Source organism: Cetorhinus maximus, unplaced genomic scaffold (assembly GCF_964194155.1).
Source record: "Cetorhinus maximus unplaced genomic scaffold, sCetMax3.hap1.1 HAP1_SCAFFOLD_1219, whole genome shotgun sequence".
NCBI lineage: Eukaryota > Metazoa > Chordata > Chondrichthyes > Lamniformes > Cetorhinidae > Cetorhinus > Cetorhinus maximus.
Genome location: NW_027597161.1, coordinates 10,946 through 24,426, shown reverse-complemented (window position 1 = coordinate 24,426; position 13,481 = coordinate 10,946). Strand labels below are relative to the sequence as shown.

At 51.9% G+C, this 13,481-nt stretch overlaps 1 protein-coding gene across 1 annotated transcript; it reads right to left on the bottom strand.

Annotated features, from left to right (window-relative positions):
- Positions 1 to 1,178: 1,178 nt before the first annotated feature.
- On the bottom strand, positions 1,179 to 12,818 carry LOC144675910 (CD276 antigen-like). The gene is made up of 5 exons (XM_078536443.1): positions 12,668 to 12,818; positions 8,263 to 8,343; positions 5,903 to 6,259; positions 3,993 to 4,280; positions 1,179 to 1,940 (listed from the first exon to the last, which is right to left on the bottom strand). The coding sequence occupies exons 2-5, from the start codon at positions 8,330 to 8,332 to the stop codon at positions 1,813 to 1,815; spliced, it is 843 nt and encodes a 280-aa protein (XP_078392569.1). The 5' UTR covers positions 8,333 to 8,343; positions 12,668 to 12,818; the 3' UTR covers positions 1,179 to 1,812.
- Positions 12,819 to 13,481: the final 663 nt, after the last annotated feature.

The following is a 13,481-nucleotide window of genomic DNA, read 5'->3' as shown; positions in this document are numbered from 1 at the left end:
GAGGATAGCTAATTAGCATCTCTTCCTGGATACGAGGCCCCTGTGATTCACAGATTGCCACGGAGATTGGGTATGAGAGGGGAAGAGTCTGTAGGAATCCATTGTCAGCGCGAGTTACAGGTTTTCCTCTAACATCACTGGGCCTCTCAGGCAGATCAGTCTGCAGGGATCCAAGAGAGAGAGAGCTTGAAAGCACAGAAAGAGGAATATCTAGAATTCTCTTCCTCAGGAAATACTGGAGGCCTAGTCATTGAATTTATGTAAGGCTGAGTTGGATAGATTTTTGACAGACAAGGGAATCAAGGGTTATGAGGGCAGGGGTGGGGTGGGGTGACAGACAGGAAAGTGGAGTTGAAACCACAATCAGATCAGCCATAATTGTTTGAATCACAGAGCTGGCTTCAACAGCCAAATAGCCGACACCTGCTCCTAAGTCCTATGTCCCTATGAGCCAGCGGGTCCTTCACTTTAAGCAGAGGAAATGCTGTCCCTGGCTAGGTCAGCACATGCAACACTTGTCGGACCTTGCGCTCAGATTGAAGAGTTCATGAGGATTGAAATGAGGTTGGAGGATTCGCCTAGCTTTGGCCAGAGGGAGGAATTTCCGGTGTACACATCACCACGAGAGCTAGTTCAAGGATCAGGAGGAAGAGGTCAAAGCCAACTACCGGGGCCTGAGAACAGCTTTGGACTGGTTCCTGGAACATGAAGGATAAGAGTCAAGTCATGCTGAAAAAAAAAAGACACTTTGTCAAAGCTTTTCATCTTGCACTCATCAGAACAATCGCAAGGGTACAAATGCGTGAGGAGAGCGTGCTGATGAGTTGCCAAATGGACTCTGATTGTCCTGATGAGTGCAAGACGAAAAGCTGTGACAAAAATGTCTTTTTCAAGTTCTATGGTACCACACGGCTACTTATAAAGGGGGGATTTCCTTAACGTTTTGATGAGGGATCCTTTCTGTGGTCTAGTGCGTACGTCGCCCGTTGAAATATCGTTTAGGCAACGTTGCTCTCAGCTCGTTTATTACAGTAAGAGTCTTAAAACTTGAAATCTTGCGCGATATTTTCTGAGTCACCTTCCTGGACGATATCCGCGTCCATGGGGATTGTAATCGCTGGCGAAAAGTTGATGAGCCGAGTGACATTTTGCTGTACCAAGGAGGCAAGGCGCGTGTTGGACGTAGGGGTTTTAATGCATTTTTATACAAGGTTTCGGCACTTAAAGCCAGGTTAAATAAAACTTCTACAAAAATAAACTGCTGCAGAGTGACCGAATAACAAACAGAGACGCTTAAAACTATGACTAATTCCAGTATGGAAGCTCGGAGACTGCTGTTTCCTGTTTGCGTCTGTCAGGAGAGGATGGAGCCCGGGATTGGCAGTCAGTCTGAGAACTGTAGGCGGTTTCTTGAATGCACAACATTTAAAATCTATTGTTATGAAAAGGTATTTTAGTAACAGTGGTTAAATCCACGCCAAATACAGGAGGGATGTGCAAAAACGCTGGTAGCCTTTGTCGTATCGAGGTTGGATCCTGGGACAATCTCGCCTTTGCTGTTGAATGCAAAGATTCGCTGACAGAATCTCCCTTCAGGTCCACTGCGGCATTGCCCCTACATGTCCAACACCCACCCACGCCCGCCAGGCAATGTTTCTTTCGCAGGAGCAGGTTCGAGATCAGGAGGAGGAAATGATGCCTTTCGGACGCTGTTCGTAAATGACGAGCGTGGCTGAGATCTGGCGTGGCTGTGAAATGAGCTCTTCCTTAGCACAGGAGCTGACGTCGCGGCGAAATCAAACTCTGCAGCCGTCATGTCCGCTGGTCCCGGTGGATGACGTATGCGAGTGAGAGGCTCACCAAGACCAGGAGGGCAACAATGATTCCATAGCATAAGTGCACCCTCGCCAGACCTGACCCCAACCCAACCTGGCACAGACCTGTGGGGAAAGCACAAAAGGCATTGGCACGTCAAGATACGGAGACTGAAATGCTTCCCTGTCCCACCCAGTAGCCGTATCTCTGGGATGCTGGGCGGGTCAGTACTGAGGGAGTGCCGCACTGTCGGAGGGTCAGTACTGAGGGAGTGCTGCACTGTCGGAGGGTCAGTACTGAGGGAGTGCCGCACTGTCGGAGGGTCAGTACTGAGGGAGTGCCGCACTGTCGGAAGGTCAGTACTGAGGGAGTGCTGCACTGTCAGAGGGTCAGTACTGAGGGAGCACTGCACCGTTGGAGGGTCAGTACTGAGGGAGCACTGCACCGTTGGAGGGTCAGTACTGTGGGAGCACCACACTGAACATGGTCTGGAACAGTTCACACTGAATATTTCGATCTAGAACAGTCACACTAACTGCCCTTGCAACTTGCACAGACCATAGGTCTAGGAAATTGTTTATTTATTGTTTTTTTCTTTATTCCTTCATGTTATTTGGGCTTCCGTGGCTGGGGCAGCATTTATTGCCCATCCCTAATTACCCCTTGAGAAGGTGGTGGGTGAGCTGCCTTCTTGAGCCGCTGCAGTCCCTGTGGTGTAGGTACACCCACAGCGCTGTTAGGGAGGGAGTTCCAGGATTTTGACCCAGCGACAGTGAAGGAACGGCCGATATATTTCCAAGTCAGGATTGTGAGTGGCTTGGAGGGGAACTTCCAGGTGGTGGTGTTCCCCATGTGTCTGCTGCCCTTGTCCTTCTAGATGGTAGTGGTTGTGGGTTTGGAAGGTGCTGTCGAAGGAGCCTTGGTGAGTTGCTGCAATGCATCTTGTAGATGGTACACACACTGCTGCTACTGTGCGTCGGTGGTGGAGGGAGTGAATGTTTGTGGATGTGGTGCCCATCAAGCGGGGCTGCTTTGTCCTGGATGGTGTCGAGCTTCTTGAGTGTTGTGGGAGCTGCACTCATCCAGGCAAGTGGGGAGTATTCCATCACACTCCTGACTTGTGCGTTGTAGATGGTGGACAGGCTTTGGGGAGTCAGGAGGTGAGGATTCCTGCTCTTGTATGGCTAGCCTAGTTCAGTTTCTGGTCAATTGTAACCCCCCAGGATGTTGATAGTGGGGGATTCAGTGATGGTAATGCCATTGAATGTCATGGGCTGATGGTTGGATTCTCTCTTGATGAAGATGGCCTTTGCCTGAGACTTGTGTGGCGCAAATGTTACTTGCCACTTGTCAGCCCAAGCCTGGTCTTGCTGCATTTGGACATGGGCTGCTTCAGTATCTGAGGAGTCACAAATGGAGCCTCCTCCTCCAGTGAGTTGTCAAATTTTCCACCACCATTCACGACTGGATGTGGCAGGACTGCAGAGCTTAGATCTGACCTGTTGATTGTGGAATCACTTTGCTCTATCACTTGCTGCTTATGCAGTTTAGCATGCAAGTAGTCCTGTGTTATAGCTTCACCAGGTTGACACCTCATTTTTAGGTATGCCTGGTGCTGCTCCTGGCATGCCCTCCTGCACTCTTCATTGAACCAGGGTTGATCCTCTGGCTTGACGGTAATGGTAGAGTGGGGGATATGCCGGGCCATGAGGTTACAGATTGGGTTCGAGTACAATTCTGCTGCTGCTGATGGCCCACAGCGCCTCATGGATGCCCAGTCTTCAGTTGCTAGATCTGTTTGAAATCTATCCCATTTAGCATGGTGGTAGTGCCACACAACACGATGGAGGGTATCCTCAATGTGAAGGTGGGACTTCGTCTCCACAATGACTGTGCGGTGGTCACTCCTACCAATACTCTCATGGACAGATACACCTGCGGCAGGCAGGTTGTTGAGGATGAGGTCAAGTATGTTTTTCCCTCTTGTTGGTTCCCTCACCACCTGCCGCAGTGATGTCCTTTAGGACTCGGCCAGCTCGGTCAGTAGTGGTGCTACCGAGACACTCTCGGTGACGGGACATTGAAGTCCCCCAGAGTATATCCGGTTACAGAATGTGCAACTTGCCTGAATTTGCGACACACAAAAAATATCGACCCAGACCTATTCATCGACTCACCTTCGATTGTCAAGTGCCGAAGCATCTGTTGTTCCAGCAATTGGTTCCTCAGGATGAATGTGTACTTTGTCCCACTTCCCTGGGGATTGTGGAGCCGGCTGGTGACGGAGTACAGTCCTCCCAGGCCCATCTGGAACTCTGTCTGAGTCGCCTCGGTGACATTCTCCCCCTGAGCATTCAGCCATCCCACCTCCGCTTTCGGGTATCCACCTGTCACCTGCACACGGACAAAGCCGCAGTCCGAGCAGTTACGCAGGTTGACGGTCAGCTGTGGCTCACTGTACAGGGCTGAAACGGTCAAACAGAGCAGGGTGATTCTGAGTGAGATGCAAGCTTCGAATGCCCCACTCGTTTCTCCCCTCAACGCAGGCCCATTCAGCCCATCTTTATCCGTGCTAGCTCTTTGGATACAGCAACAACAAACTAATCCTAATCTCCCCTTTTTCTCTCTGCCTGCCTCTCCCTAGGTCTCGCTTTGTCTCTCTCTCTCTAGCCTTATCTGTCTTCCTCTCTCTCCCTACCTCCATTTGTCTCACCCCCTGTCTCCTTCTCTCTCTCTCTCTCTCTCTCTCTCGACAACCTTTTCTGTCTTTCTCTCTCCCCACCTCTGTCTCTGTCTCCTTTGTCTCTCTCTCTCTCTCTCTCTCTCTCCCTCCCACTATCCGACTCTCTGCCTCTTTTTATTCTCCTCTGCCTTCCCGCTCCCACCGCCTCTCACCACCCCACCCCCCACCTCTCCCCCTCCCACCCCACCCATCTCTCCGCCGGTTCAGAGTTAGGCTTAGGGTGTTAGGGTTAGAGGTGAGAATGATTTAGAATTAGGGATTTGTTTCCGGGTTTGATTTAGGAGTTAGCCTTCAAAACGGTCTAGTTGAAATGTGATGCCCAGCGCAGTTGAATATGTCATCTCACCACCCGAGATACTGTTGGGTGAGGACAGCAACGAGGTGGCCATGAAACCTCAGCACCAGCCAGAGACAGAACGAACGAGTACGAGAGAAAGGAGTTAACTGCAGAGAGAACACACACTCACTCACTCACTCGCCACTCACTGACCCACACCAACTCCTGCTCCACCAATTCAAATCCCTCCACGGCCCCCTAACCCCTCCTTAAATCTGAAACCTCCTCCAGCCCCCTACAACCCGCCCTATCTCTGTAACCTCCTCCAGCCCCTACACCCCTCCCTATCTCTGTAACCTCCTCCAGCCCCTACAACCCTCCCTATCTCAGTAACCTCCTCCAGCCCCCTATAACCCTCCCTATCTCTGTAACCTTCTCCAGCCCCTACACCCCTCCCTATCTCTGTAACCTCCTCCAGCTCCCTATAACCCTCCCTATCTCTGTAATCTCCTCCAGCCCCTACAACCCTCCCTATCTCTGTAATCTCCTCCAGTCCCCTACAACCTTCCCTATCTCTGTAACCTTCTCCAGCCCCTACAACCCTCCCTATCTCTGTAATCTCCTCCAGCCCCTACACCCCTCCCTATCTCTGTAACCTCCTCCAGCCCCTTACAACCCTCCGAGATCTCTGCGCTCCTCCAATTCCGGCTTCTTTGACCATCCCCCCCGATTCCCCATCGCTCCACCATTGGCGGCCGTGCCTTCAGCTGCCTGGGGTGGTGGGCCTGAGCTCTGGAACTCCCTCCCTAAACCTCTCCGCCTCTCTGCACCCTCCCCCACCACCTTTCTCTCCCTCTCTCTCTCTCCTCTCCATTAAGATGCTTCTTAAAAAAACCAACCTGTCTGACTGAGCTCTTGGACACCTGTCCCCGGTATCTCTTCAGGTGACGTCGCTGAGAGAGATGGTTTGAAATCGCTGCTGTAAAGGCGCCTGGGGACATTAAACGTGCCGCGTTAAACAAAAAAAAAGGTAAGGCGCTGTGGTTGCCGTCCAGCCAGTGGTTTACCTGCGACCAGCACCCTCACGGCCTGAGTTACGCTGCCGAACTCGTTGTTGACGCTGCACAAGTACTGGGCCTCGTCCTGCAGGCACACGGAGCTCAGGAGGAGAGTGGCATTTCCCTCCAGCAGGCTGCCCGGGAAGAGTTGGGTGCGATTCCTGTAGGCCGGGTCCTGCTTCGCGAGCTGGTCCTGCTCGTAGTAGTAGCTGTGCACGACTTTGTCCGAGCCCTGCAGCTGCCAGGTGACAACCGTGCGGGCCAACGTCCTGCCGGGGTCGGGGGTAAAGGTGCACGGGAGGGTGGCGTCCAGGCCGAACTGGGCGACCAGCGTCGTCGCGGGAGCGGGGGCAACCACAGCCCAACCTGGAGGCAGCACAAGAGAGCGTCATCCTCTTATCCCTTAACGTTTTACTCACTCGTTCGCGGGGATGTGAGCGTCGCTGGCCGGGGCCCCAGCATTTATTGCCCCCATCCCCTAATTGCCCCCTTGAGAAGGTGGTGGCGGGTGAGCCGCCTTCTTGAGCCGCTGCAGTCCCCGTGTGTGGTGTAGGTACACCCACGGCGCTGTTAGGGAGGGAGTTCCGGGATTTTGACCCAGCGACAGTGAAGGAACGGCCGATATATTTCCAAGTCAGGATGGTGAGTGACTCGGAGGGGAACTTCCAGGTGGTGGTGTTCCCCATGTGTCTTCTGCCCTTGTCCTTCTAGATGGTGGAGGTCGTGGGTTTGGAAGGTGCTGTCGAAGGAGCCTTGGTGAGTTGCTGCAGTGCATCTTGTAGATGGTACACACACTGCTGCTACTGTGCGTCGGTGGTGGAGGGAGTGAATGTTTGTGGATGGGGTGCCAATCAAGTAGATGGTGTCAAGCTTCTTGAGTGTTGTTGGGGCTGCACTAATATTACAGGGGGAGCTTTACTCTGTATCTAACCCCGTGCTGTACCTGTCCTGGGAGTGTTTGATGGGGACAGTGTAGAGGGAGCTTTACTCTGTATCTAACCCCGTGCTGTACCTGTCCTGGGAGTGTTTGATGGGGACAGTGTAGAGGGAGCTTTACTCTGTATCTAACCCCGTGCTGTACCTGTCCTGGGAGTGTTTGATGGGGACAGTGTAGAGGGAGCTTTACTCTGTATCTAACCCCGTGCTGTACCTGTCCTAGGAGTGTTTGATGGGGACAGTGTAGAGGGTGTTTTACTCTGTATCTAACCCCATACTGTACCTGTCCTGGGAGTGTTTGATGGGGACAGTGTAGAGGGAGCTTTACCCTGTATCTAACCCCGTGTTGTACCTGCCCTGGGAGTGTTTGATGGGGACGGTGTAGAGGGAGCTTTACTCTGTATCTAACCCCGTGCTGTACCTGTCCTAGGAGTGTTTGATGGGGACAGTGTAGAGGGTGTTTTACTCTGTATCTAACCCCATACTGTACCTGTCCTGGGAGTGTTTGATGGGGACAGTGTAGAGGGAGCTTTACTCTGTATCTAACCCCGTGCTGTACCTGTCCTGGGAGTGTTTGATGGGGACGGTGTAGAGGGAGCTTTACTCTGTATCTAACCCTGTGCTGTACCTGCCCTGGGAGTGTTTGATGGGGACAGTGTAGAGGGAGATTTACTCTGTATCTAACCCCTTGATGTACCCGTCCTGGGAGTGTTTGATGATTTTCTCTCTATTTAGAGGAAACAGTTTTTTTGTTAAAGTCCTTCAGAATTTGAAATACTCTCTAGCCATCTCTCACACTGGATAACTGCAAAGGCTATGGCCCCTGACAATATTCCGGCAATAGTACTGAAGGACTTGTGCTCCAGAACTTGCCGTGCCCCTAGCCAAGCTGTTCCAGTGCAGCTACAACACTGGCATCTACCGGGTTATGTGGGAAGTTGCCCAGGTATGTCCTGTACACAAAAAGCAGGACAAATCCAACCCGGCCAATTACCGCCCCATCAGTCTACTCTCCGTCATCAGTAAAGTGATGGAAGGGGTCATCAACAGTGCTATCAAGTGGCACTTGCTCAGCTATAACCTGCTCACTGATGCCCAGGTTGGGTTCTCCCAGGGGCCACTCAGCTCCTGACCTCATTACAGCCTTGGTTCAAACATGGACGAAAGAGCTGAACTCCCGAGGTGAGGTGAGAGTGGCTGCCCTTGACATCAAGGCCGCATTGGACCGAGTGTGGCACCCAGGGGATCCCTTCCCTGACAGCGCTGTGGGTGTAGCTGCGCCACAGGGACTCCAGCCGGGCTCAAGAAGGCAGCTCACTGCCAGTTAGGGGTGGGCGATAAATTCCAGGTCAGACGGCGAGGCCCACATCCTGTGAAAAGAGAAGTGAAATGAGAACTGGTTACATTCCCAGAAACAGAGGCAGGATACTCACTGTGAGTAAGCAGCAGCAGCTGGAGTGTAACAAAGCCCGGGATGCTCACCAAATGGGTTTGACAAGACATGCCTAGGTCTCCTGCAAAGGGAAAGTGGTACAACACTTCGAGTTATTGAACTGGAGCAGAAACAGCGCCAGCGATGAAAAAAAAAAGACTGATTAAAAAAAGCAAAATACTGCGGGTGTCGTAAATCTGAAACAAAAACAGAAAATGCAGGAAAAACTCAGCGGGTCTGACAGCGTCTGGTGGAGAGAGAGAGGGACAGAGTTAACATTTCGAGTCCGTGTGACTCTTCTTCAGGGCTAAAGAGAAGTAAAATGTGATGAAAGTTATACTGTTTAAGGGCGGGTGCAGCGGTTGAAGCTGGGTAGAGGGTCAGCGATAGGTGGGGGCAAAGGAGAGATTGGCAAAGATGTCACGGACAAAAGGGGGTGTTAATGATAGTGATACTGGCTAAAGGAGGTGTTAATGGCAGCGATAAGGTCAGAGAGCAGAATGTGATAATAGCAGGTCAAGGGTAAGCACTCTGTGAAAGAACAACACGAACGAGTGACAGGCGGCTCTTGTGGGGGGGTGGGGTGGAGGGGAGGGGGACAGTGGTGGTGGTGGGGGAAGAAAAATGATTGACAATAGGATAAAATAATGAATTTAAATAAAATTGGAAATGAAAATAAGTGGATAAAGATGAGTGGATTACGACAGGACACCAACCCGGGCTTCTGCGCTCGCTCACCCACACCAGGGTTCCTCCTCATTTCTTCCCACTTCTCCCACTCCCAGCTCCAGGCTGCAGGCTCCGGTGATTCTGGACGCAGGACAGTAGTTAGTCCCGGCCCTGGTGCGGGTACGCGAGCTCAGAAGCACGGGCTATGGTCCGGTCATAATCCACTTATCTTTATCCACTTATTTTTTATTTCCATTTTTATTTAAATTCATCTTTATTTGTTATTTTATCCTATTTTCAATCCCCAACAGCCCCCCACCACCCCACAAGAGCCGTCTGTCACACTCGTTCATGTTGTTCTTTCACAGAGTGCTTACCCTATTATCACACTCTGCTCTCTGACCTTAATACTACCATTAACACCTCCTTTAGCCAGTATCACTATCATTAACACCCCCTTTGTCCTTTTGCTCATGACATCTTTGCCAATCTCTCCCCTGCCCCCACCTATCGCTGGTCTTCTACCCAGATTCACCCACTCCACTCCCCTTAAACAGTATAAATTTCATCACAGTTTACTTCTCTTCTTAGCTCGGAAGAGTGTTAAGGACTCGAAACAGTGACTCTGTTTTTTTTTCCTCCACAGATGCTGACTTAATAGATTTAATAGCTGAGCACTTGGAAAACAGTGGCAGAATCGGACAGAGTCAGCCTGGATTTATGAAAGGGAAATCATGCTTGACAAATTGACTGGAGTTTTTCGAGGATGTAACCAGTAGAGTTGATGAGGGGGAGCCAGTGGATGTGGTTTATTTGGACTTTCAGAAGGGCTTTCGACAAAGTCCCACAGAAGAGGTTAGCGTGTAAAATTAAAGTGCATGGGATTAGGGGGGTAGCGTATTGAGATGGATAGAAAACTGGTTGGCAGACAGGAAACAAAGAGTAGGAATAAACGGGTCTTTTTCCGAATGGCAGGCAGTGACTAGTGGGGTACCGCAGGGATCGGTGCTGGGACCCCAGCTATTCACAATATATATTAATGATTTAGATGAGGGAACTAAATGTAATACCTCCAAATTTGCAGATGACACAAAGCTGGGTGGGAGGGTGAGCTGTGAGGAGGATGCAGAGATGCTTCAGTGTGATTTGGATAAGCTGAGTGTGGGCAAATGCATGGCAGATGCAGTATAATGTGGATAAATGTGAGGTTATCCACTTTGGTAGCAAAAACAGGAAGGCAGATTATTGTCTGAATGGCTATAAATTGAGAGAGGGGAACGTGCAACGAGACCTGGGTGTCCTCGTACGCCAGTCGCTGAAGGTAAGCATGCAGGTGCAGCAGGCGGTAAAGAAGGCAAATGGTATGTTGGCCTTCATAGCCAGAGGATTCGAGTACAGGAACAGGGATGTCTTGCTGCAATTGTACAGGGCCTTGGTGAGACCACACCTGGAATATTGTGTGCAGTTTTGGTCTCCTTATCTGAGGAAGGATGTTCTTGCTATAGAGGGAGTGCAGCAAAGGTTTACCCAACTGATTCCTGGGATGGCGGGACTGACATATGAGGAGAGATTGAGTCGGTTAGGATTATATTCGCTGGAGTTCAGAAGAATGAGGGAGGGAATCTCATAGAAACCTATACAATTCTAACAGGAATAGACAGGGTAGATGCAGGAAGGATGTTCCCGATGGTGAGGGGAGTCCAGAACCAGGGGGTCACAGTCTGAGGATATGGGGTAGACCATTTAGGACTGAGATGAGGAGAAATGTCTTCACCCAGAGAGTGGTGAGCCTGTGGAATTCACTACCACAGAAAGTAGCTGAGGCCAAAACATTGTATGTTTTCAAGAAGGAGTTAGATATAGCTCTTGGGGCGAAAGGGATCAAAGAATATGGGGAGAAAGCGGGAGCAGGACATTGAGTTGGATGATCAGCCATGATCATAATGAATGGTGGAGCAGGCTCGAAGGGCCGAATGGCCTCCTCCTGCTCCTAGTTTCTATGTTTGTATGACCTGCTGAGACAAAAGACAGACTTTCATTTCTCTAACACCTTTCACCACCTCAGGACGTCCCAAAGAGTTTCAAAGCCAATGAAGGGCATTTGAAAATTTTGACAGTGCAAGTGCAGCTCTCCCTCAGTACTGACCCTCCGGCAGTGCGGCACTCCCTCAGTACTGACCCTCCGGCAGTGCAGCACTCCCTCAGTACTGACCCTCCGACAGTGCGGCACTCCCTCAGCACTGACCCTCCGACAGTGCGGCACTCCCTCAGTACTGACCCTCCGGCAGTGCGGCACTCCCTCAGCACTGACCCTCCGACAGTGCGGCACTCCCTCAGCACTGACCCTCCGACAGTGCGGCACTCCCTCAGTACTGATCCTCCGACAGTGCAGCACTCCCTCAGTACTGACCCTCCGACAGTGCAGCACTCCCTCAGCACTGATCCTCCGACAGTGCAGCACTCCCTCAGTACTGACCCTCCGACAGTGCAGCACTCCCTCAGTACTGACCCTCCGACAGTGCGGCACTCCCTCAGTACTGACCCTCCGACAGTGCGGCACTCCCTCGGTACTGACCCTCCGACAGTGCAGCACTCCCTCAGTACTGACCCTCCGACAGTGCAGCACTCCCTCGGTACTGACCCTCCGACAGTGCAGCACTCCCTCGGTACTGACCCTCCGACAGTGGAGTGCTCCTTCAGCACTGACCCTCCGACAGTGCAGCACTCCCTCGGTACTGACCCTCCGACAGTGCAGCACTCCCTCGGTACTGACCCTCCGACAGTGGAGTGCTCCTTCAGCACTGACCCTCCGACAGTGCAGCACTCCCTCGGTACTGACCCTCCGACAGTGCAGCGCTCCCTCGGTACTGACCCTCCGACAGTGGAGTGCTCCCTCGGCACTGACCCTCCGACAGTGCAGCACTCCCTCGGTACTGACCCTCCGACAGTGCGGCACTCCCTCAGCACTGACCCTCCGACAGTGCGGCACTCCCTCAGCACTGACCCTCCGACAGTGCGGCACTCCCTCGGTACTGACCCTCTGACAGTGCGGCACTCCCTCAGCACTGACCCTCCGACAGTGGAGTGCTCCCTCAGCACTGACCCTCCGACAGTGCGGCACTCCCTCGGTACTGACCCTCCGACAGTGCGGCACTCCCTCAGTACTGACCCTCCGACAGTGCGGCACTCCCTCAGTACTGACCCTCCGACAGTGCGGCACTCCCTCAGTACTGACCCTCCGACAGTGCAGCACTCCCTCAGTACTGACCCTCTGACAGTGCGGCACTCCCTCAGCACTGACCCTCCGACAGTGCAGCACTCCCTCGGTACTGACCCTCCGACAGTGCAACACTCCCTCAGCACTGACCCTCCGACAGTGCGGCACTCCCTCAGTACTGACCCTCCGACAGTGCGGCACTCCCTCAGTACTGACCCTCCGACAGTGGAGTGCTCCCTCAGCACTGACCCTCCGACAGTGCAGCACTCCCTCGGTACTGACCCTCCGACAGTGCGGCACTCCCTCAGTACTGACCCTCCGACAGTGGAGTGCTCCCTCAGTACTGACCCTCCGACAGTGGAGTGCTCCCTCAGTACTGACCCTGGAGGAGTCTTGGCCTGGCTTATGCCTGGATTGGGAGTCAAACTCACAAACCTTCCTCTCCGTGTGGGAGAGCGAGTGAGGGTAAGAAACGCATAGCGGGACATCTGCCCGCCAGATGTGCAGGTCCATCATTCACCTTGGTGTAAGGTTCAAGGAGCCAGACTGCTGGTTTCTGCAGGATTTCGAAATTCAGAATCCTGATGGAGAGTCCGACGGACTCAAAACGTTAACCGTGTCCCCTCTCCGCAGGCGCCGTCAGACCTGCTGAGTCTTTCCAGCCATTTCTGCTTTTGTGTCAGAAGAACTTTGTTTATTTAAGTTACGGTAGCGTTGGGAAACTTGGAACAAGAACAGAAACAGAATTACCTGGAAAAACTCAGCAGGTCTGGCAGCATCGGCAGAGAAGAAAAGAGTTGACGTTTCGAGTCCTCATGACCCTTCCGCAGAACTAAGCAAAAATAGGAAAGGGGTGAAGTATAAGCTGGTTTAAAGAGGGGGGAGGTTGTTAGGACAAGCAGCCAGTGATAGGTGGAGATAACCAAAAGATGTCACGGATAAAAGAACAAAGAGGTGTTGAAGGTGGTGATATTATCTAAAGGAATGTGCTAATTAAGAGTGGATAGCAGGACAGGCAAGGTGCAGAGAGCTCTAGTGGGGGTGGGGGGAAATAAGACTAAAAGGGCATAAAAGGTATAGATAAACGATGGGTGGAAATACATTTAAAAATAATGGAAATAGGTGGGAAAAGAAAAATCTACATAAATTATTGGAAAAAAAACAAAAAGGGAGGGGGAAGAAACGGAAAGGGGGTGGGGATGGAGGAGAGAGTTCAAGATCTAAAGTTGTTGAACTCAATATTCAGTCCGGAAGGCTGTAAAGTGCCTGGTCGGAAGGAACAGCACCTCATCTCCTGACGAAAAGGAAAATTTCCGGCAGCCAAGTTTTCTGCT